Source organism: Lepisosteus oculatus, chromosome 5, assembly GCF_040954835.1.
Source record: "Lepisosteus oculatus isolate fLepOcu1 chromosome 5, fLepOcu1.hap2, whole genome shotgun sequence".
NCBI lineage: Eukaryota > Metazoa > Chordata > Actinopteri > Semionotiformes > Lepisosteidae > Lepisosteus > Lepisosteus oculatus.
The window spans coordinates 2,044,194-2,069,526 of record NC_090700.1 but is presented as its reverse complement, the minus strand read 5'-3'; the positions used below and the strand labels follow the sequence as shown (position 1 = coordinate 2,069,526).

General features: G+C 37.4%; 5 protein-coding genes across 5 annotated transcripts; all 5 read left to right on the top strand.

Annotated features, from left to right (window-relative positions):
- The first annotated feature begins 933 nt into the window (after positions 1-933).
- LOC138239104 (olfactory receptor 52B2-like) lies at positions 934-2,163 on the top strand. Its single transcript, XM_069189735.1, has one exon. It carries the CDS (start codon positions 937-939, stop codon positions 1,858-1,860), a length of 924 nt encoding a protein of 307 aa, XP_069045836.1. The 5' UTR covers positions 934-936; the 3' UTR covers positions 1,861-2,163.
- A 4,368-nt stretch (positions 2,164-6,531) lies between these two features.
- LOC102695644 (olfactory receptor 4S2-like) lies at positions 6,532-7,633 on the top strand. The gene has a single exon (XM_015341248.2). The coding sequence runs from the start codon at positions 6,532-6,534 to the stop codon at positions 7,450-7,452; it is 921 nt and encodes a 306-aa protein (XP_015196734.2). The 3' UTR covers positions 7,453-7,633.
- Positions 7,634-11,736: 4,103 nt separating this feature from the next.
- LOC102695449 (olfactory receptor 4E2-like) lies at positions 11,737-12,669 on the top strand. Its single transcript, XM_006627908.2, has one exon. The coding sequence runs from the start codon at positions 11,737-11,739 to the stop codon at positions 12,667-12,669; it is 933 nt and encodes a 310-aa protein (XP_006627971.2).
- Positions 12,670-16,776: 4,107 nt separating this feature from the next.
- Positions 16,777-17,709, top strand: LOC138239248 (olfactory receptor 4M1-like). Its single transcript, XM_069190761.1, has one exon. The coding sequence runs from the start codon at positions 16,777-16,779 to the stop codon at positions 17,707-17,709; it is 933 nt and encodes a 310-aa protein (XP_069046862.1).
- A 4,809-nt stretch (positions 17,710-22,518) lies between these two features.
- Positions 22,519-23,460, top strand: LOC102695059 (olfactory receptor 4C12-like). The gene has a single exon (XM_006627906.2). It carries the CDS (start codon positions 22,519-22,521, stop codon positions 23,458-23,460), a length of 942 nt encoding a protein of 313 aa, XP_006627969.2.
- Positions 23,461-25,333: the final 1,873 nt, after the last annotated feature.

Below are 25,333 nucleotides of genomic sequence, written 5' to 3'. Positions count from 1 at the left end.
TTATGTTGACAAGTATGGCTCAACAGAAATGTACCAGAAGTGTTATAGCCTGTGTTAATGAAAAAGAAAACTGTTTCATTTATATTGTTCTCTTATCTATTTTCACACTTATACTGTGCATTTTAAGCTCAGAGGAAAGGGCATATATTGGCATGGACTCCTGATTTCACTGTTCAAATAGATTTGGTTCTCTGGCACATGTGCAGTTTTCTATATGAATTACACACAATTTCCTAGAGAGCATGAGATGCCCATTTAAAAGTAGTTTTATTTTCACCTTAATGAGTTCCACCTTAAGATGATTACACAAAAACCAGAGAGTCGTGGGATCATTTAACAAGTAGTACAGTGTCAAGAGTCTCCCAGGACTGTTTTCAGACAGCAACTCTCTAAAGTCTCCCTCCAGCAGGAGTTAAATAAAGCAGTAAAGTAGCTCAGATGGAGAAACAAATCTTCGTGTTCTTCTTGCACCAACACGCTGCTCTCTCAGAGAGGGGGTAATGTTTGTAGATGAGTTGTCCATCATCTCAGTTTGGGAAACAAACCTTCATGCTCTCAGCACATTCTCCATGAGAGGTAATGTCTATACTGTAGGTATTATCATCTGTAGATATACCTAAAAAACACTAAAGTAATGATAACAGCAGAAAGCTGTTGCTAATTTTAACAGGAGCACTTGTTTAATCTTAATCTATGGAATTAGAATTATATATTTATTAATATGTCTTACATGTATTTTTTGCTTCACACATTCTTGTCAGTAAGGTAATGACTTATATTACTGTTTCACCTTGTGGTAATTTGCTTGCATGGAGTGCTGGAGACATAGCCTGTGTCCTAGAGAGTCTGGCATTTTGTGTTCTGATAAAGTCATCAACAATCCCATATTAACACCCAAACTATAATTCTGAATCAGCCTTAAAGCATCTCTAACCGATGGAGAATTCATCAAATGTTGCAATGTTTCAACTCAATGGATTAAATGAAACAAGATCACATAAATATGTCTTGTTTGCCTTTACTTTTCTGTTTTACCTCTTGATCATATTTCTGAATCTGACACTAACTGCTACAATCCTCCTAGAGAAATCCCTCCATGAGCCCATGTACATCTTCATCTGTAACTTGAATGTCAACACACTGTACGGAACTGCTGGTTTCTATCCTAAACTCCTGGCTGACTTTCTCTCTGACACTCATGTCATCTCATACACTGGATGTTTGACTCAAGCCATTGTCATCTACTCTTCTGTTTTGTGTGAATACACTAATTTAGCAGTAATGGCCTATGACAGGTATGTGGCAATATGCAAACCCTTACAGTACCATTCTATCATGAATGCTGTAACTGCTGGAAAAATTATTCTGATATTGTGGATTGTTCTATTTTGTGAGGTAATGATTGCAATTTTCTTAAATATCAGACTGCCATTATGTGGGTCTCAGATTGACAAACTGTACTGTGACAACTGGTCAGTGGTAAAACTGTCCTGTGTGGACACAACTCTCAACAGTATCTATAGTTATATTGTTGTTATTGTTCATGTTTCACAAGCTGTTTTTATTGTATATTCTTACATCCAGATTATCAGAGTGTGTGTAATGTCCAGAGAAGGCAGGAGTAAGTTTATGCAGACCTGCTTTCCTCATTTTATCTCATTAATCAGCTTCAGTGTCACCACAGTCTTTGATGTGATGTTTTCTAGATATGGCTCTAGAAACACACCACAGGCTCTTCGCAATATCATGGCAGTGGAGTTTCTAGTCATCCCTCCTCTTCTTAATCCCCTTATATACGGCTTAAATCTCACTCAGATTCGCATAAGGGTTACGAGATGGTGTAGCAATAACAGACACTAGAATATGCACGGTATCAAAATGTAAACGTTTGACTTTTGAAGCTTGTTTACCTTAAAAATAATGACAAACTACAATTCCTATGTTTAAATGTGAACTGAAATTTCATTTTGTACGTGTGTGATGCTGAGCATATGATTAAAGCGCCACATTCTGAATGCAAAGGAAATTGTGATGTACTTGTACTATATAACTCTGTATTAGACAGTTTTCTGAAGGTGTACTGTATACCTTATTCTCTAAAATACTAAAAACAAAGTAACTGAAGGGTGGTACTATATGTTATGCTTCAAATTGCAGAATTAAGCAGGCAAGTAAAAATATATTTTCCAACATGTCCTGGTTACTTTTCTCTTTTTCTAGTTTGATTCCCAGTTTCTGTTTTGCAAGTCATTAGTAACCATCCCATTCACTATAGACTAAATTCAGAAACAAAATATCATTCCTTCCTATTTTTCCTATTGTTTTAGATATACTGTACAGTCTGTGTACACACATGGACACACACAGGGTGGGGAGAATGGGGGGTTTGAGTGGCCTCTGCTGGGAAGAAGTGAGTGTGGTCTCACAGTAATGTAATGCTCTCTTCACAGGTGGACTGCTGACCTCAGACCTTTTCGTGGTAACATTTTCAACTGACGGAACTTTTAAAGCTTAATCTTAGTTAGTCATAATCACATCTTTTTAACACATATAGTATCTAACTAGAAATGGAGAACTTGCCCAATGTAACAGTATTTACACTCCATGGATTAAATGCCACAAGATCACAAAAATATGTCCTTTTTACCTTTACTCTTCACTTTTACTTATCGATCATTCTCTTGAATCAGACTCTAATGGCTGCAGTCCTTCTGGAGAAATCCCACCATGAGCACATGTACATCTTCATCTGTAACTGGTGTGTTAATGTACTGCATGGAACTGCTGCTTTCTGCCCCACACTCCTGGGATAGACAACTCCTCTTACATCTGAATACATTAATGAAATTCATTGTGGATGTGGATATTATATTAACAAATGTTTTATCAAAACTGGCAGATCACATTTAACATAGATGCTGTATCTACATTGTTTTATGTGCAAATAGCAAAAATATAAAGAATAAATACAAAATTGGTAACACTGAGATATGAGATTAATTATGATAAAGACTTGTAGCTGTTTATGTTGACTGATAAGTAACCTCTTCTAGACAATGTGAGCAAGCAATTAAAAAGACAGTTAAAACCTTAAGATATCCAGTTAAAAGCATTAAATTAAATCAAGGTCTGTTATGTTAGAAAATTGTGTCTCACATTAGTAAGGCTTCATTTAAAAATAGTGTGTGAAGTTTTAGTCACCACATTATAGAAAGATATTGCTGCCCATGAATCAGACGACACTAGAAGAGCAATCAGACATGTTTGTCCTTTACAAAATGTCCTACACTCACAGGCTTAAGGAACAGAACTGTTTTAGTCTTGAACAGAGAAAACTATGAGGGAACCTGATACAAGTATTTCTGATTCTCAAAGGTATAGACAAAGTCACCCCAGAAGGGTTTCTTCAGAATGAACTACAGAACACAAACTAGAGGAGATCAGTGGAAATACTGATCAGTTGCCCCAAGGTGCTTAACAATGCAACTGATGATACAGTTTGTCAATACAGAACAAAAGACCAGAAGACAACGGAGGAGAGGAACCAAAAACTCCTTAATAAGGAGAAAAAAAAAACCTCCAGGGGTCCAAGGTCAACTGGTTGCCCAACCCTTTGGGCATGCTAACATTATATAATTAAAAAAAGGAAATAATGAAGGTATTAACCCATCCATCCATCATGTCTTCTGTGTGTTAGTACTCCATGCAGATCTCTGTAGACCAGTAAATTCCTCCTAAACGATAGCTATATCCACGATGTCCCTCTTGGATCCATGGCAGTGATGAAGCATCCAACTCAGATGGTGCCCAGCCCGGGCGCCATCCGGACATGTGTGGAGTAGAATAGGATTGTTTGGTTAGAACAGATGTATCTATGTGGTGGGCCAACATAGAGATGCACAATGGCATGTACAGCAGCACCAGCAGCCATGGTTGCTGTCACGAAGCATCGTTCAGGACCCAATGCAGACAGCACAATCTGGAAGGGAGTGAGAAAACACAGAGAAAAAAAGACTAGGATAGGGGCTGGAAGAATAACACGGTACGTGTCCAAGGTGCGCTGGTGTTTTGGGGGGGGTGTCCAGGGTGAACAAGTCCAAGGGAGTCTGTTAGAATATCCTGGGAAAGCCAATGTCCAAAGCTAGGTTATCCATTCTGACACAGAAGAAGTTAAAAACAGGAGCGGGATCTGGCGAAGGGTTGGGGGAAATAAAAGGGGATTATGGGGCCAGGCGCTCCCAGTCCCAGACCCAGATGGTCAGGATGCCGTTGTGAAGCCTATCACGTCGAGTCGCTCCTGGACCAGCATTCTATTGTAACACTGCTCTGTAGAGGTGAAAAGGATCCGATGCAGATGCAGGAGTCGCAGGGAGGTAAGTAAACGTACCGAGCAAATCCAGGAGCTGAGTCGTAGTCCGAAAGCGAAGGTAGGTCGAGATCCGATAAAGGCGCTGGTGGCGAACAATCCAAAACGTGAGACAGAATCGTGGTCGAAAAGAGAGCTACAGGGTCAAATCCAAAACAGGCAATGATAGCAAACAATCCAAGGGGCGAGACGAGATCCGAAGTCCGAAGGCAAAAGGTGCAGGCAGAATTCCAGGAAGGCAAAAGAGGGGTAAGAACGCTAGGCTGAGCAACAAGTAGAGAACTCAATACCGAGCAACGGGAATCAGGTAAGAAAGGTATAAATAACCCGGCGTGCCGCACGGTAGAGCAATTGCAGGTGTGTTAACTCGTGCGGCGGCGCTTGTTAGTAGTAGTCCGCTGCTGGTGCTGATTGGCTCGCTTATGTGTTGATCTCAGCTGGCTGGTGGTCGTGACATCTATGATCTAAGGAGGCAACTTGGACTGTAAAAAGTAATAAGTTCCATTAGATAGACAGGTGCCTGACCTCTGAGAGCCTTGTAAGTAAGTAGAAGGATTTTGAAGTCCGCCCTGTATCTGACAGGAAGCCAATGAAGAGAGCTAAGCATGAGGTAAGGATGTAAAAAGTCTTGCAGCATTTTATATTTCCAAATTTTGAATGTAAGCCAACATTAAAAAACATTTGCTAAAATATTTTGACGTGGATATTTCTGCTCACAAGCATTGTTATAATAAACTAAAAGGTGATGCCCACTGTATGACAAGATAGCAGGTATGATGATAAAGAAACAACACTTTCCATTTGTCCTGTGCACTCAATGTATTTGTGTGTACCAATGTTCTTCTGTCTGTTATACCTTACCTGCATGTTTTATACAAATGACTTCAGCAAGCTTTTCCACTGTGAACTACTGTAGGAATTCCAATTCAGCAATAATTATATACAGTATAATAAATCTACTTTGACAGTACTCAGCCCATATTGTCTTTATCACTTGCATGGTATTTTACCTAAACTGCCTCCTTTGTTTTGAGACATTGAAGCACAACGATTTCCCAAATTGAATTCATTTTAATGAATGTTTTTGTTACACACTTCAATTCTGAAAAATAAAAAAAACAAATATGATTTAAAAAATCAGACATTTTCATTGCATTGCTATAAAGTGTTATGTTCTTTGCATTTAATTAATTAATTGATTTCATTTTTAAGGTACAATATTTCATTATGGGGTCAGTGTTGGTGTGAAATTAATTTCTTACAAATACTCTAAGTGACGGAAATTAAACACAATTTTTATCAGATACATTACACTAGTCCTATTCACAAGATAAGAAAAACCTGCATTATTGGAATAAAAATATTTTATCATGTTACCTTTATTGAAAATAATCTCAAAAGAATAGTACACACAGCCCTTTAGGGATGTAGAAATATATAGTTTGAAACACATCTTTTTGAAGAGAAAATGATATCTTAATTGCAATACGTTATTGTGTCAGAGCTCAAGCTCATTAAACAAGCACCAGAAAAGCACCAGTGGTCTCCAAGGACTGTTTTCAGACAGCTGTTCTCTAAAGCCTCCCTCCGGCAGGAGACATACTGTATAAATTAGCTCAGATTGAGAAACAAAGCTTCATGCTCTGCAGCAACACCCTGCCTTCCCTGGGAGGTAAAGACTATACCTATTGTCATCCATAGCTTAAACTTCTAAACTAAAGAGACAAGTGTGTGCTTGTTGGTAACTTAATCTTCTGTCTTTCCTCAGATAATACCGCATTTCCTTGTACATATTTTTATATTTAGCATACATATAAATATATGTAGAAAATGTTTTTTATATTTATATTTTTATATGAAGTATCCTATGTAAACTTTATTCTGACAAAGATCATCTGTAGTTAATTAACCTCTGTTTTAATCGTAAAGAGAAATGCCTGTTCACAGCAGAAAAGTACTAATCGGCAGAAAAGCACTAAATATTTCCCAGTCAGGTCTAATTCTTCTGTAACATGCTTAGGTGGAGTGCTGTAGACCTAGTACCAGATTGTAAAGATGTTGGTTTCCTATATTGTAATTAACACACAGATGATCCAGTTTTAAAATTTAAATTCAGCTACACCATCTGTTATTTTCATCTGTTAAGTTTACAACATACCTTACTGATGGAGAATTTCACTAATGTTGTAGTATTTTACCTTAATGGATTTAATGAGACAAGGTCACAAAAATACATTTGTTTTGCCTTTACTCTAGTTTTTTACTTGTTGATTGTATTTTTGAACATGACTCTAATGTTTACAATCCTTCTGGAGAAATCCCTTCATGAGCCCATCTATATCTTCATCTGTAACTTGAGTGTCAACACCCTGTATGGAACTGCTGGGTTTTATCCTAAACTCCTGGTTGACTTTCTCTCTGACACTCATGTCATCTCATACACTGGATGTTTGATTCAAGCTTTTGTGATCTACACTTCTGTTTTGTGTGAATTTACCAGTTTAACAGTGATGGCCTACGACAGGTATGTGGCGATATGCAAACCCTTAGAGTACCATTCTATCATAAATGACAGCTGGAAATTTATCTTAATTTTGTGGATTTCTGTGTTCTCCGAGGTAACGATCCAACTTGTGTTAACTCTCAGACTGCCTTTATGTGGGTCTCAGATTGACAAACTCTACTGTGACAACTGGTCAATTGTGAAGCTGTCCTGTGTGGACACAACTCTCAACAATGTCTGTGGTTACATAATAACAATTGCTCAGGTTTTACAAGCCTTTTTGATTGTATATTCTTACACTCAGATTATCAGAGTCTGTTTAATGTCTCATGAAAGTAGAGGAAAGTTTATGCAGACCTGCTTACCTCATTTGGTCACATTAATCAACTTCACTATCGCCACATTCTTTGATGTGATGTATGCTAGATACGGCTCAAGAAACACATCACAGACTCTTCGCAATATCATGGCAGTGGAGTTTCTAGTCATCCCTCCTCTTCTAAATCCTCTCATATACGGATTAAATCTCACTCAGATTCGCATAGGCATTAAAAGATTGCTTAACAGAAATGTAGATTTGTGAACATAGTTGCCATCTAAGAGTACAACATAGACAAATTAATAAATTAGGCTTATGTATCCTACAAATATTACTATAATACAGTATTTGTTCATATCTGTAGAATTTTCATGCACCCAAAAAAATCACTTTCCATTTTTAGTTTTGTATGTTTTACACATTATAATATGAATCCATGGGAAATCTAGATGTATTTTAACCCCAGACATTTTTTAATGTTTTCAATTAAAAACAATTTATACTCACAAATTGTGAATTTCCACCAACATTAATGAAACATGTTTTTGTTCTGAACATTTATGCTCAACAGCATTTTACATTACAGGTTTAATACGTTTTCTGTTTGTCCTGCATATGTATTAGTGTGTACTGTGTGCTTGTGCTTCTTATATATTATTTTTATTTATTATTTTCTAGTAGTTGCACAACATTCATCAACTTCCCTTTGGGATCAATAAAGTCTTATCTACAGTATCTATCTAACATTACTTAGCAGCAGCTGAAAACATTTAATGACTTAATGTTCTTCAGAAAGAATGCAATCATATGAGAAATGAAAATAAAAAACACTTTGGAATCACTATTTGTGATACTACACAAAATCAAGATCTGATCTTGTCTCTTTTAAGAGTGTTGTCTTAAACTTCTGTTTATTTAAGTAGAATTAATTGGTTAATGAAAGAAAGGGAAATATTGAGGAGTTTTGCTTGAAATTCTTCAGCACTGCTAGATTTAAAACCCAGAACTATGGTGATTTTGTTTTAGGGGGTGTTTTATATTGCATGCTTAAATTCTTAACAATTTTTTTAAAAATATGTTAATATGAAGTCTTCTGTTTCCTCAATTTAATTTAAATTCCCTTTAAAATAAGATTATGGTATCTTTTAAAACGTGAACAGTGTCAGATATTAATTTTTGTAGATATTTTAGGTAGTGGAAATTTAACCTAGAAAAGTTTGTGAAATGTTCAACAGGCAAAATAGAAAAACATCATTATTAATCATATGCCCTTAGTAAAAATGTAATAAAACATCAGTCAGAGGAGGTTGTAGTAACTGTGTATTCACTGTGGATGTGGATCGTATAATAACAAATGTTATACTAATATTTATGGATGTTTGTATTTGTACAAATATCAGCATTGGCAGAAAAGGTTTAATGTAGAAAACTGCAGAGATTTGTAGGCAGGCAGCAAAAATTAAAAGACAATAAAAATGTTACAATATAACAAGTAAAGGTTTATTCCTGCTGAAAAGAGAAGAAAGGAAACACAACGTGGAGCCTTCTTCGGGTCTCTATATTTAAAATATTGTAGATCTTAAATCCAGATCTGTTACAGTAAGTTCAAGCTGTGTAATGCACTAGGAAGGCCTCATTTACAATAGTGGATAATATTTTATACGCCATGTCATAGAAAAGATATTGCTGTTCTGGAATAAGTCTAGGGAAGAGAAATTGGTTACATCACAGAACCTCATGGATTATCTTACATTCACCTAAAAGATACCAATGGACTAAATGTAACCTCTCTCAGCTTCTTATGTTCACAATATCTTGGATATCCTGGGGATACCAGTGGAATTTTACATACAGCTTAACTCTCACTCAGATCCACAGAAGAGACATTGTGTATTAAATAAATTATCACTCTAAAAATGATTCAAACTCAATTTAAAACAAAATAAACAAACTGTGGATGAATGTCAGAAAAATTAAATATGATAATATCACTCTCTCTTACTGCTTGTTTTGAATTCTAACACAACAGTAAGTATATGATTATGTAGTGTATTTTATTCTTAATCCATTACTACATATACAGTATACTCCAAATAGAGTCATCAAATCGTCAAAAGCTAAATGTCTCTCAAGCCAGTCAGAATCTCACGATCATAATCCCTCCCCTCAAGGGCGTTCTGGCTCTTTCCCATTTTAGTTGATTTTGTGCACCTGCCTCCTGTCCAGCCCCTCCCTATTTAGGACAGACGCTCCTACCATTCTGGGCTCAGCTTTGGGAGATGGACGCCCGGAAGCCCGCCTACCAGCGGGTCCAGGACTGTCCCGACAGCATCGGCTTCACCATGGGTCCAGGGATCAGGGTGCCTGGCCCCGTTAACCCACTTTTATTCCCCGTCCCTGCACTGGATCCTGCTCCGGTTTTTAAACCCCGTCTTGTCTGTCCTGGATGGATCACCCAGCTCTGGACTCTAGGACTTCACCCTGGATTTTCCCTTCGGACTCCCTTGGACTTGTACGCCTGGACCTCGCCCACCGAGCACCAGTGCACAGTCGTCACGCCCCCCTGTTCGTCAACCTGCCCAGTTCCTAGTCATCTCCTCCCCGTGTCCATTTCACTTACTTTCAGATTCGACCATCTCCATAGGGTCCTGATCTACGCTTTGTGGCACAGAATTATCTTTTGAGATATATTTTTGTTGTTTTTCAAGAAAGAACAAATAACCAATGTTAAAAAAATAGAAAATAGGAGCTCAACTCGAAGATGGTCTTATGTTTTACATGATGAGTGATAAAACAAACAGGTCGCAAGCTAACAGCAGCTGTGAAAAATATACTCAGGCACCCTCACTCTGTGTAAGAGGTTTGCAGAGGTGAGAAAACTCCACAATGAAGTGTCACACTAGCAAACTCGAATCTAGCTGTCCGTGTTTCCACTACAACAGTTTCTGTGAATGAAGTCAACCACAATGGGGTCAAAGGGCATCACAGATACTGAAGACACATCACTTGGATGCACTGGAACTCATCTATTGGTAGCAATAGACATCATGGCCAAAGATTGATAGTAAAGATAACAGAGGTTCTTCAGGTGGCCAGACCGAGGTTCAGTAGCGCAGCCACACAAGTCAAATCTGAAAGTACATTTCACAAATCCAAGCACTAAGCAGAGCTGCAAGTCTCCAAGTGGGGTCAAGACCAAATATTAGAAATATGTCACCACTATTAATTTTGCAAAGACTGACCTTTTTAACTGGGTCAATGAAATACATACGGTTTTCTCTCTGCAATGCACTGTGACCACATGAAGCGATGAACAGGTCAGGGTGCTCTGTGTGTACACTCATCCACACTCAGCAGAACTGGATATCATGTATCATGCTGGAGACAACAACATATTTTTGCATGTGGAAATTGAATATATTATTGAGCCGACAGGAAATTGAATGAATTGTGTGATTCATCTTTAACATAAGAATAAAGTGTATTCGTTCCTCCATCAGAAACACTCCCCTCTTGCAAGTTTGTAAAGCGATGAAAAATGACTTTACACCCTGTCTTACTTTCCTAACATTTTTTTTTAATTCTGAAAGAACTAAATCTAAAATTGCAAGGAAACATTTTTGTTGTACAGTAAAATTCAAGCTTGTGTCTTAAATACATGCAAGTGAACAAAAGCCTCCAGTTGATTAAAATTGTGTCATGAAAGCTATACTGTGTTCATTAGTTAAAAAACGTAGCATCCTGTTATCCTAATTAAAGTTCAGAAGAAACCGAATATGGTTCTTCAGATTTTGTTCTATGTGAAACGCGAGAAATCTCCCAAATGATAATACATCTTTCATTGAGTCTTAGTTCCATGTAGTGTTATAGTTCAAGTTCATTAAACAAGCAAAACAGTTTAACTGTCTCCCAGGACTGTTTCAAGACAGTTATTCTCTAAAGCCTTCCACCTGCAGGAAACATATAAAGATGAAAAAAGTAATTCACATGCTCTTCCTGCAGCAACATGCTGAGCTCACCCTGAGAGGTAATATCTGTACATATTGTCATTCATAACTTTACTTAAACAAGAGAACAGAAAGGGTGAGAACAACATGAAGTTTATATTTCTTCTACAGGTTGTGTTCTTTCATTTTAAAACTATGTAAATGTCATTGCATTCCTGTTATTATTTAATTTTCTTATTTTATATTTGTTATCAGCTTAAGGGCAGTTTGGCTTTCTGACAGAACGAATACATTTTCAGACGTTTATTTTTATTTGCTGGAGGTAAGCACTCCTGTGCTATTCCTATTCTGTCACAAGGCAGGAGGATGTGGGTAGAGACCCATCTGCTGGAAGCATGCGGAAGGAAGCAAGTGTCTGTTCACAGTGCAGGAGGAGAAAAGGACTAATTACTCTCTTCACAATTGAGCCTGACCCTTTTGTAACGTGTGTGTGAAGTGCCGGGGACACCTCAATGTTTAATGTTTTCTTGTAAACTCAGAGAGGACAGCATGTTAACACCCTAACTAGAAATCAGAATCAGCTTTTAAAAATCACAGCCTCATGGAGAACTCATTTAATTTTATAGTATTTAATCTCAGTGGATTAAATGACACCAGAGCTCATAAATATGTCTTTTTTGGTCTCACACTTTTTTTTTACCTGTTGATTGTTTTTTTTAATCTGACACTAACTGCTACAATCCTCCTGGAGAAATCCCTCCATGAGCCCATGTACATCTTCATCTGTAACTTGAATGTCAACACACTGTATGGAACTGCTGGTTTCTATCCTAAACTCCTGGCTGACTTTCTCTCTGACACCCATGTCATCTCATACGCTGGATGTTTTATTCAAACTGTGGTGATCTACACTTATGTTATGAGTGAATTCACTACTTTAACAGTGATGGCCTACGACAGGTATGTGGCAATATGCAAACCCTTAGAATATCATTCTATCATAAATGCTGTGATTGCTGGGAAATTTGTTTTCATTGTGTGGATTTTTGTTTTCTCTGAGGTAACAATTCAAGCTGTGTTAACTCTCAGACTGCCTTTATGTGGGTCTCAGATTGACAAACTCTACTGTGATAACTGGTCAGTGGTAAAGCTGTCCTGTGTGGACACAACTGTAAACAATATCTGTGGTTACATTTTAGTAATTGCTCAGGTTTTACAAGCCTTTTTTATAGTATATTCTTACATCCAGATTATCAAAGTGTGTTTAAAGTCTAGAGAAGGCAGGAATAAATTTATACAGACCTGTTTGCCCCATTTGATCTCATTAATCAACTTCACTGTTGCTATCCTCTTTGATGTGTTGTATTCTAGATATGGCTCTAGAAACACATCACAAACTCTTCGCAATATCATGGCAGTGGAGTTTCTAGTCATCCCTCCTCTTCTGAATCCCCTCATATATGGATTGAATGTCACTCAGATTCGCATAAGAATTAAAATATTATTTAACAGAAAAGTAGACTTTCGACATTAAAAGACATTAAAATGTGTACGCTACAAATAACAATATAAAATATCAATGAATATTTCTTCATTTCTTAAGGCTTTTCTTGGTGTAGTTTTAGGAACTGAGAAAATTATCTTACTGTTGTGTGGTCTTACACAATATAATATGGATGCACAGAAAATCTATATTTATCCCTGACAGTTTAAAATGTTTTTCAGAATTTTGTATTTCTAAACTGTGAACATCCACCGATACTATAGAAACATTTTCAGGAATGTGTTTCTTGTGATAATGTATGTTCACATGTAATAAACTTAAAGGTTATGAGTACTGTATGACAGGATAAAAAGCATAAGGATAAAAATAATTTTTCCTGCATATACAGTATGTGTCTGTAGTGGGTGATTGTACTGTGGGTGGAGTGGTGGCTCTGTGGCTCAGGATCTGCGCCCATGGCAGGAAGGTTGCCGGTTCAAATCCCACAGCTGGCAGAGGAATCCCTGAGCAAGGCCCTTAAGCCCAGCTGCTCCAGGAGTTCTGTATAAATGGCTGATCCTGTGCTCTAACCCCAAGCTTCTCTCTCCCTGCCTGTGTGAAGAGCAAGCTGGGGTATGTTAAAAGACAGATTCCTAATGCAAGAAATTATATATGGGTAATAAAATCTTATCTTGTATATGATATATGATATATTATGCTTTAGGTCTTATAACAGTTGCTGGGTGTGAACTATGAAGTCCAGTTTTGCAATAATCCTGGAATATCTGCTTTGGCACGCTTGAGCTGATATCTCCACCTGCATGATATTTTACCTAAACTGTCTCCTCTGTCTGTGGCACAGGACTATAATGTCACACATTAAAAAAATATTAAATTAAGTCTAACAACTTTGGCAGCTGCACAATATTACTGGGGAGCAACTTGAAACACTTCACAGAGCTTTACTCTTTTTCAATGTCCTTCACGAAGAATGCAAAATCATGTAAGAACTAAAAATAAAAATCATGTTTGGAACCACACTGTGTGTTACTGCACAAAATCAAGATCACAGGTTGTAGCTCATAAGTGCACGTTAGAGCAGACTTCCCTGAAGGGAATTGCCCCAAATTCCTTGTGAAATGGTGACATCTCATGTTCTACCTCTTAAAATGGAGTGATGTTGTCATGGAGAATAAAATATACACGTTAGTAACATTTAACGTTTTTACAGTTTTAAAGCTCATAATATTAGTTCAGGTGGGTAGCTGCTTCAGCATGTGTATGCTGCAAAGGAACATGTAATAGGTTTATTCCATGAAAACACTACGTTTCGGCTGTGGAGCCTTCTTCAGGTGTGAGAGAGACAAGGCAGTAGGCAAAGGTAATGTAGCGGGAGAACAAAGGCTGCGAGGGAGGAGGAGCGAGAGGCGGGAGCAGGGGACAGAAAGAGAGGCCAATCAAGAGGTGTGAAGTCAGAATGGGTGTAGAGAGGTGTGAAATGAAACTTCCAATGAATGGATAAAATTAAGAAGAAGAGTATTCTGTCGTTAAGAGAAGGGGGAAGGTGTGATCCTAGCTGCAGGATAACTTTGGTTTCGGTAGTCTTTCTGATGTATGAGTTCGGAAAACCGTCTTTGAGAACACAGACGGAGAGATTGGAGTGGTCGTGGCCGTGAGAGAGAGTACCAGAGGTGTGAAATGTGCTGAGTCCAAGAGTCCATGAGCTAAGGGCTCATGATGCAAGTTTACCTTCTGTAGAAATCCCTCCCTGCGCCCACATCGCTCTTCATCTGTAACTGGTGTGTTAATGTACTGTAATAAAGTGCTGCTTTCTACTCCACACTCCTGGGGTAGACAGTTCCTGTTATATCCGAATACACTAATGTTACAGCTTCTTCACTGAGGATGTATATCTTATATTTTAGCTTGAACAGAGCAGACCTACTGATAATAAAGAACAGAGGATCCCATGAGCAGCCTGTCAGGTAAAAAAAGAAATCGGAACAAAGCAATAAAACATTTTTTGTCTTGAAGTATACAAATCAGAAGTCCAGGTTTATTATATACAGGGACTTTCTCAGGGACACATTTAAGGGCTCATGGTGTTCTGGTGGATGTACCTTTTTTAAACGAATGAGAAATAAATGGTGTTCTTCAATGAAGCAGAAATGTAACATTGAAGGTCAAATTGCAGTGAGTCTCCTTCATGACAGCAAATCTGTTATAGTTTCCACATTATTAAAAACCGCTAAAGAACTTAAACAGACCCTATGTGGCACAGCAGAAGCCCTTAAAGTGCAAGAACCAAAACTATGGTATAAGTTTAAAGACAAAGTTTTAATTACAAACCCATGGGAAATAGCACTATAACATTGTCTATAACACAGTCTAAGGTTAAGGAAATCAGGATTTACGAGTTCAAATACAATAAGACAAAACACTGAGTCCCTCCAAAACCAGACTTTGGTGATCACGATGTAACCCAAATATAGAGTTCCAAATCCCGAGACCAGCACTGCTCCATACGAGGGCATCTGTCATCAGGAGCAGGATACAAGGCCATTCCCACGGGATAAACCAGGCACTAAAATTCATAATATCTATGAGGCACCATCAGTGGACATCCATCTTAAATGAGTATTGACTCATATCTAAATGGATCTGGATTGGGAAAGATCCATATCCAGTAGACAAACTCATCTCCCTCACTTGCCCACATGCAAAGGCCACCGGGTAGATCACAATGGGTAGCCTCCTTGGCTTCATTCCTGTGACAGGCAACAGCCTGCTTGGTAAAGACACACATAAGATTATTACAAATCTTCAATAATACTTCATTCTAACTGAAATAATTGGCCTTGTCCCTTTAGTTGTACCATATTGCCTGTGATCTGAATTTTGTCTGTGATTCAGAACGAGGCAACACATTGTAAACATGCTTTAGACCAAGCAAAGTTTGATTCTATATTAATAGCAGATATTTTCATGAAACTGATGCATACAAGGTGACGTTTATTTTGGATACTTTTAAGTATTGCGAAATAGAGCAACCTGCCAACCAACTAAAATACATCATATTTAACATTGTTAGGAGAACATGTTTGTTGTTTGTTTACAGAGACTAGTGAGCAGGAATAAATGCTTTTTTCATCACAATTGAACTCGTAGCAAAACCAGCAGTTTGTGACAACATGGCAACTAAACTGTATCATTCTGTGCTTAATTTGGCATTTGTAAAATTTTGCAATACCTTCAATTTATTTATTTTGTTACGGAGATTTAATAACCCGTCTGAGAAATTGAGGCTGTAGTTCCATTTTAAGCTCAAACGTACAGTGCATATTGTAGGTCCTTACACTGTATTTGCAAAACTGGATAATAATCCTAATTAAACTCTTATTTCTCTACTGTTTCACATGTTAAGATCATTAAACAAAAAACACAGAGCCAGTGGTCTCTCAGGACTGTTTACATGCTGCAATCTCTAAAGTCTCTTTCCTGCAGGGAGAATAAACTAGAATAAAGCAGCTCAGGCTGTGAAACAGAGCTTCATATTCGTCCGGCAGCAACATCCTGCTCTCACTGACAGGTAAAAACTGTAGATGCTTTTACTCACAGCTCCTCAAGAAGAGAACTGAAGGAATGAGAAAAGCATAAACTTTGCATTAATTCTGACTTACATTTAGATAAAACATAAAAGATCTCATTTCTTTTATTTTAAAACCGCGTAAATATATTTAAAAATATTACTTTTTCTTTCTAAGTTTGATATATAGTTTCACTATCTTAATGGCTGTGTGACGTGCTGTTAGACCTGATGCATTGCCAGCTATATATTTTTTTAAATATTTAGATTGTCTGCTGAATAAAGGCAGGCCACAGTGACTTATTTAGTCACAAATCTGGCAAAGCGGATGAGTGGCTAGAGAGCCCTCTGCTGAGAGGAAGCAGAAGTGTCTGATCACAGCACAGTAGGAGAGAAGGACTGATTTCTTTCTTTAAAATTGAGTCTGGCCATTTTGTAATGTGTGCATGGAGTGCTGGGGACACATCGCTCATCCTAGAGATTCTGCTTAATGTTTTCTGCTAAACTCACAGAGGACACCATGTAAACACCCAAACTGGAAATCAGGATCAGCTTTAAAAAACCACAACCTCATGGAGAACTCATCTAACATTGTAGTGCTTAAACTCAGTGGATTAAATGAGACCAGATCACGTAAATATATCTTTTTTGGTTTTACTCTTTTTTTTTACCTGTGGATTATTTTTCTGAATCTGACACTAACTGCTACAATCCTCCTGGAGAAATCCCTATATGAGCCCATGTACATCTTCATCTGTAACTTGAGTCTTAACACACTGTATGGAACCACTGGTTTCTATCCTAAACTCCTGGCTGACTTTCTCTCTGACACTCATGTCATCTCATTCACTGGATGTATGATTCAAGCCATTGTTATCTACTCTTCTGTCTTTTGTGAATTTACAAATTTAACAGTGATGGCCTACGACAGGTATGTGGCAATATGCAAGCCCTTAGAATATCATTCTATCATAAATGCCCTGATCGCTGGAAAATTTGTTTTAATTTTGTGGATTTTTGTGTTCTTTGAGGTAACAGTTCAAACTGTGTTAACTCTCAGACTGCCTCTATGTGGGTCTCAGATTGACAAACTCTACTGTGACAACTGGTCAATTGTAAAGCTGTCCTGTGTGGAAACAACACCCAACAATATCTGTGGTTACATTTTATTAGTTATTCATGTTTCACAAGCCTTTTTTATACTATATTCGTACATCCAGATTATCAGAGTGTGTGTAAATTCTGGAGAAAGTAGGAATAAATTTCTACAGACGTGTTTACCCCATTTGGTCACATTAATCAACTTCAGTGTCACCACAGTCTTTGATGTGATGTTTGCTAGATATGGCTCTAGAAACACATCACAGACTCTTCGCAATATCATGGCAGTGGAGTTTCTAGTCATCCCTCCCCTTTTAAATCCCCTTATATATGGATTGAGTCTCACTCAAGTTCGCTTAAGGATTAAAAAAGTGTTTAACAAAAAAATAGACTCTCAAACATAATTCATACAATTGTATACATATTCATAAAAAGATTATAAAAATATCAATAGAAAGATTAGTAAAATATAGTTAATATTGTTAGACAATTAATTATATAGTTTTAAACACTCAGATTATTCAATTTCTGTGTATATACTGCTGTTTTACAATACAAATTTAAAAAATATACAAAATTGACAAACTATAGATCCACAAGAAATCTAAATCTATTTACCCCAGACTTTCACATTCTTTAGCACTTTCTAATCAGCAGAGTATACTATATATATACTGTAAACAGAAAAATAAAAAACATGTATGTGTTAAGCAGCATTTTATACTTTCAAATGGTGAATTTATGCAAACATTAAGAAACATTTTCAAACATATTTTAAGCATAAAATTAAAAAGATATCAAACATAATATTACATATAATAATATTAAAGAAACAACATTTTCTGTTTGTCCTGCATTTATATCTGTGTGTACTGGGTTGTAATGTATGTTATGCTCTATGTTTTATAACAATGACTTCTGCAAGCCTTACAATTTGGGGTGAACTGTGAAATCCAGTTCTACAGTAATCCAGTAATACCTGCTTTGACAGCACTGAGTCCATGTCTCCACCTGAAAGATAGAGCACTTGTGTGTGAGACACAAACTGAAAAATCCTAATGTGAGGTCAGTGTGACCACTCTTACTGTTGTACAATATTATTGAGAAGTAAACAGAAACATGTATTGTGTTCCAATGTTCTTCAGAAGGAATGTTGCAATATTATGTGAGAACTGAAATAAAATCACTTCACTGAAATCAAAATGTGAATTATATTAATTAAGAACACCTCTCCTCTTTTCAGAGGTCTGGATTAAGTTTCTGTTTCTTAAAGCCAAATTAGTTGATGTGAATGCAAAAATTATTTCACATTATATTGGTTAATATTGTATATTATAAGTATAATATTGTAGAACGTAAAACCAGAACTGTTATGTTACACTAGGAAAGCCTCATTTACAATAGTGCATAATATTTTATTTAACATATCATAGAAAATATATTGCTGCTCTGGAATTGGTCTAAGGAAGAGAAACTGGTTACATCCCAGAACCTCATGGATTATCTTACATTCACCTACAAGATACCAATGGACTAAATGTAACCTCTCTCAGCTTCTTATGTTCACAATATCTTGGATATCCTGGGGATACCAGTGGAATTTCATATACAGCTTAAATCTCACTCAGATCCACAGAAGAGACATTGTGTATTAAATAGAGTAAAATAATTCAAACTCAATTTAAAACATAATAAACAAACTGTCGTTGAATGTCAGAAACATTAAATCTGATAATATCACTCTCTCTTACTGCTTGTTTTGAATTCTAAAGAAAACACAACAGTAAGTATATGATTTTGTAGTGTATTTTATTCTTAATCCATTACTACATATACAGTATACTCCAAATAGAGTCATCAAATCATCAAAAGCTAAATGTCTCATCAGTCAGAATGTCACGATCATAATCCCTCCCCTCAAGGGCGTTCTGGCTCTTTCCCATTTTAGTTGATTTTGACCACCTGCCTCCTGTCCAGCCCCTCCTTATTTAGGACAGACGCTCCTACCATTCTGGGCTCAGCTTTGGGAGATGGACGCCCGGAAGCCCGCCTACCAGCGGGTCCAGGAGAGACCCGACGGCATCGGCTTCACCCCGGCATCCTGACCATCTGGGTCCGGGGATCAGGGCGCCTGGCCCCGTTAACCCACTTTTATTCCCCGTCCCTGCACCGGATCCTGCTCCGGTTTTTAAACCCCGTCTTGTCTGTCCTGAATGGATCACCCGGTTCTGGACTCTTGGACTTTGCTCTGGATTTTCCCTTTGGACTCCCTTGGTCTTGTACACCTGGACCACGCCCCCCCCCCTCAAGCACCAGTGCACAGCCCTCACTCCCCCCTGTTCATCAACCTCCCCAGTTCCTCGTCGTCTCCTCATCGTGTCCGTTTCATTTCCATCCAGATTCTACCGTCTGCATAGGGTCCTGATCTATGCTCCGTGACACAGAATTATCTTTTGAGACATATGTTTGTTGTTTTACAAGAAAGGACAAATAACAAACATTAAAAAAATAGAAAATAGGAGCTCAACGTCAAGGTGGTCTTATGTTTAGAGTTTTACATGATGAGTGATAAAACAAGCATGTTGCAAGCTAACAGCAGCTGTGAAAAATATACACAGGCACCCTGTCACAGGGAGGGCAGGAGGGGTGCCGAAGTGAGTCCTTTTAAAACTAAATGATGGCTCAGCCACAATTGCACTTAGGTGCAAAGATGATGGTATATTATGACAATGCACCCCACAGACAATTTATATATAGCAAAACAAAAAAAACAAACAACAAAGTTGAACTAGTACACACACAAAAAAACAAACCCTTTCTCTAAGAAAGAGGTCAGGAGTTCTAGCACACTTAGGTCCTATCAGCTCCACACTGTAGCGATAGCGGGACTAAAACCCAGTTAGATCTCTCCCCCCTTCATAAATAGGTACCATATAGCCCTGCCCCCTTGGACTGTACCACTGTTACAAAATTATGGAGCTGCATTTCACCCCAGATAAACTAATTTCCTTAACATGGGAATTCCTTCTTTCTTTTAAAGAATAGTGTAAACAGAATGTATAAAAAAAACACCAACCCTGAATACATTTCACTTATTTTTAACCTCCTGTAAAAATGGTACTTCCTTGATGTGCGCATGCACCACTCCACGTTGACATTATAAAGCCAAGCTTAAAACAGGTATCGGGTTTGGACCCAAGAGGCCACCATACCAGGAAGTCGGACAGGAAGGGACAAACAGACAGAGCACTCTCACACAGATAAGTACAAATAAAGAGAAACAGATTGTGTTTGTGTCTTTTCAGGTAACAGAAACGGATTTTGAAATAAGAGGTGATAATGTATTGCGTGTATGAAAATAGGAAACTGCTAGCCAAGCCCCGAGTGTGCACCCTCATGAGCTAGCTACCCGACAGGAAAGTATATGTGAGATCGTGTGTAACTCAAGATGGATAATGAGTGTCTTGTAATGTACTGTCTGCGGATGGTGACAGAGATCCCTCTGTCACACACCCTCACTCTGTGTAAGAGGTTTGCAGAGGTGAGAAAACTCCACAATGAAGTGTCACACTAGCAAACTCGAATCTAGCTGTCCGTGTTTCCACTACAACAGTTTCTGTGAATGAAGTCAACCACAATGGGGTCAAAGGGCATCACAGATACTGAAGACACATCACTTGGATGCACTGGAACTCATCTATTGGTACCAATAGACATCATGGCCAAAGATTAATAGTAAAGACAACAGAGGTTCTTCAGGTGGCCAGACTGAGGTTCAGTACAGCAGCCACACAAGTCACATCTGAAAGTACATTTCACAAATCCAAGCACTAAGCAGAGCTGCAAGTCTCCAAGTGGGGTCAAGACCCTTGAGTGGGTCAGCAAATATTAGAAATATGTCACCACTATTCATTTTGCAAAGACCGACCTTTTTAACTAGGTCAATGAAATGCAAATGGATTTCTCTCTGCAATTCACTGTGACCACATGAAGCAATGAACAGGTCAGGGTGCTCTGTGTGTACACTCATCCACACTCAGCAGAACTGGATATCATGTACTGTATCATGCTGGGGACAACAACATATTTTTGCATGTGGAAACTGAATATATTATTGAACCGACAGGAAATTGAATGAATTGTGTGATTCATCTTTAACATAAGAATAAAGTGTATTCGTTCCTCCATCAGAAACACTCCCCTCTTGCCAGTTTGTAAAGCAATGAAAAATGATTTTAAACCCTGTCTTACTTTACTAACATTTTTTTTTAATTCTGAAAGAACTTAGTCTAAAATTACAAGGAAACCTATTTGTTGTACAGTTAAATTCAAGCTAAATCCTTGTGTCTTAAGTACATGCAAGTGAACAAAAGCCTCCGGTTGATTAAAATTGTATCATGAAAGCTATACTGTGTTCATTAGTTAAAAAATGCATCATCCTGTTATCCTAATTAAAGTTCAGAAGAAACCGTATATGGGTCTTGAAATTTTGTTCTATGTGAATCGTGAGAAATCTCCCAAATGATAAGACATCTTACATTGAGTCTTAGTTCCATGTAGTGTTATAGTTCAAGTTCATTAAACAAGCAAAACAGTTTAACTGTCTCCCAGGACTGTTTCAAGACAGTTATTCTCTAAAGCCTTCCACCTGCAGGAAACATATAAAGGTGAATAAATTAACTCAGATAGGCAAAGCTTCATGCTCTTCCTGCAGCAACATGCTGAGCTCACCCTGAGAGGTAATATCTTTACATATTGTCATCCATAACTTTACTTAAACAAGGGAACAGAAAGGATGAGAACATACATGCAAATGTCCTTGCATGCCTGTTATTATTTAATTTTCTTATTTTATATTTGTTATCAGCTTTAGGGCAGTTTGGCTTTCTGACAGAACGAATACATTTTCAGACGTTTATTTTTATTTGCTGGAGGTAAGCACTCCTGTGCTATTCCTATTCTGTCACAAGGCAGGAGGATGTGGGTAGAGACCCCTCTGCTGGAAGCAAGCGGAAGGAAGCAAGTGTCTGTTCACAGTGCAGGAGGAGAAAAGGACTAATTACTCTCTTCACAATTGAGCCTGACCCTTTTGTAACGTGTGTGTGAAGTGCCGGGGACACATCAATGTTTAATGTTTTCTTGTAAACTCAGAGAGGACAGCATGTTAACACCCTAACTAGAAATCAGAATCAGCTTTTAAAAATCACAACCTCATGGAGAACTCATCTAACATTGTAGTGTTTAATCTTAGTGGATTAAATGAGACCAGACCACATAAATATGTTGTTTTTGGTTTTACTCTTTTTTTTTACCTCTTGATCATATTTTTGAATCTGACTCTGATTGCTACAATCCTTCTAGAGAAATCCCTCCATGAGCCCATGTACATCTTCATCTGTAACTTGAGTGTCAACACACTGTATGGAACTGCTGGTTTCTATCCTAAACTCCTGGCTGACTTTCTGTCTGACACCCATGTAATCTCATACGCGGGATGTTTGATTCAAGCCTTTGTAATCTACTCATCTCTTCTGTGTGAATTCACCAATTTAACAGTGATGGCCTACGACAGGTATGTGGCGATATGCAAACCTTTAGAGTATCATTCTATCATAAATGCTCTTACTGCTGGAAAATGTGTTGCAATTATGTGGATTTTTGTGTTCTCTGAGGTGACGGCTCAAGCTATGTTAACTCTCAGACTGCCTTTATGTGGGACTCAGATTGACAAACTCTACTGTGACAACTGGTCAATTGTAAAGCTGTCCTGTGTGGACACGACTGTAAACAATATCTTTGGATACATTGTATTAATTACTAATGTTTCACAAGTCTTTTTTATTGTATATTCATACATTCAAATTATCAGAGTGTGTGTAAATTCTGGTGAAGGAAGGAATAAGTTTATTGAGACCTGTTTGCCACATTTGATCACACTGATTAACTTTACTGTTGCCTTCGTCTTTGACATCATTTATGCTAGATATGGCTCCAGGAACACACCACAGACTCTTCGCAATATCATAGCAGTGGTGTTTCTAGTCATCCCTCCTCTTCTGAATCCCCTTGTATATGGATTGAATCTCACTCAGGTCCGCATAAATATTAAGAAATGGTGTAACAGAAAAGTAGACACTGAAAGTTCATCAAAGTGAAGGAATATCCAACTGTGTTAATTGTATATTATAAAAATCAATAAAATGTCTTTAGATGTATTTTTATTTTTATTTTAAATAGTTCTATGCCCCTAGATAATTGATTTTCTTTGTGTGTACAGATATTCAAATTATTCTACACTTTTTAATCACCAGAATATGTATATTTCAAACAAAAAAGATGGAAAAACATAAATATTATGCAGCGTTTTATACTTTCAAAATGTGAATCTACACAAACATTGAATAAACATTTTCAAAACGTTTTTCATGTGAACATTAATGCTCAACAGCATTGTCAAAATAGACTAAAATGCTGTGACCACTATATGACAGTTTAACCAGCATGAAAATAATACAACAGCACTATTTATGCTGTGTGTTTCTCTGTATAATGGGTACTACTTTTCATAGTCAGTATCTCCACCTGCATGATAACAAAACACTGAGTGTCTGAGGGAGACATTTAAAGACTTGTGGCAACTCAGCGAATGAACATTTTTCAAAAGAAGGTTCAGAATATGAAATGTTTAGCTTGGGATCTTTAGCCAAAATGTAACATTAAATGACAAAGCACAGTAAACATTCTTCAAGGAAGATTGCTACTTGCCTAAAGAGATAATATCCCACACAATCATGTTACAGATCTTTCTGCCTGCAAGAGGAGACACAGTTCCAATGCAGTAGAATGAGAAATCGGAGAAAAAAAACAAAATACCTTAGTTTTAATACATTAAATTACCCTTGGTATTAATACTGTTTTTGGTCAAATATGTGATGTTTTCTTAATTTTAGAAGATCCGCTCATTTCTAGATTAAAGTCAATACACCTGGGTAAAAGTACAAACAATGCCGAATACACAACTTCATGTCAGTTATTTGACCAAATTAATTCGTTCAGGATTTGTTTTGCTTTGTTGACTTACATTAGCAAGTAACACGACAGGAGCAGGAATCTTTGTAGTGTTAAACAACAATGTGGGTGTAAAGTGTAAAGACAGGACTGTGCTAATTACGAAGGAATTCGAAGGAATTGTAACTTGAGTATCAACACACTGTATGGAACTGCTGGTTTCTATCCTAAACTCGTGGCTGACTTTCTCTCTGACTCTCATGTCATCTCATACACTGGATGTTTGAGTCAAGCTGTGGTGATCTACTCTTCTGTCTTCTGTAAATTCACCAGTTTAGCAGTGATGGCCTATAACTGGTATGTGGTAATATGCAAGCCCTTAGAATATCATTCTATCATAAATGCCCTGACCGCTGCAAAATATGTTCTAATTTTGTGGATTTTTGTGTTCTCTGAAGTCGCACTTCAAGTTGTGTTAACTCTCAGACAGCCTCTATGTGGAACTCAGATTGACAAACTCTACTGTGACAACAGGTCAATTGTAAAGCTGTCCTGTGTGGACACAACTCTAAACAATATCTTTGGATACATTTTATTAGTTATTCATGTTTCACAAGCCTTTTTTATACTATATTCGCACATCCAGATTATCAGAGTGTGTGTAATATCCAATGAAGGAAGGAATAAGTTTATACAGACCTTTTTTTATTGAAGTTACAAATCAGAAGTCCAGGTGTATTATATACAGTTAGACATTTAAGGACTCATAGTGTTCTGGTGGATGTACCTTTTTTAAACGAATGAGAAATAAATGGTGTTCTTCAATGAAGCAGAAATGTAACATTGAAGGTCAAATTGCAGTAAGTCTCCTTCATGGCAGCAAATCTTTTACTGTTTTTTTTAATTAAAAACCGCTAAAGAACTTAAACAGACCCTATGTGGCACAGCAGAAGCCCTTAAAGTGCAAGAACCAAAACTATGGTATAAGTTTAAATACAAAGTTTTAATAACAAACCCATG

Bases quoted from the DNA above. Each gene is read 5' to 3' on its own strand.
- LOC138239104 (XM_069189735.1), top strand. From the start codon at position 937: ATGGAGAATTCATCAAATGTTGCAATGTTTCAACTCAATGGATTAAAT.
- LOC102695644 (XM_015341248.2), top strand. From the start codon at position 6,532: ATGGAGAATTTCACTAATGTTGTAGTATTTTACCTTAATGGATTTAAT.
- LOC102695449 (XM_006627908.2), top strand. From the start codon at position 11,737: ATGGAGAACTCATTTAATTTTATAGTATTTAATCTCAGTGGATTAAAT.
- LOC138239248 (XM_069190761.1), top strand. From the start codon at position 16,777: ATGGAGAACTCATCTAACATTGTAGTGCTTAAACTCAGTGGATTAAAT.
- LOC102695059 (XM_006627906.2), top strand. From the start codon at position 22,519: ATGGAGAACTCATCTAACATTGTAGTGTTTAATCTTAGTGGATTAAAT.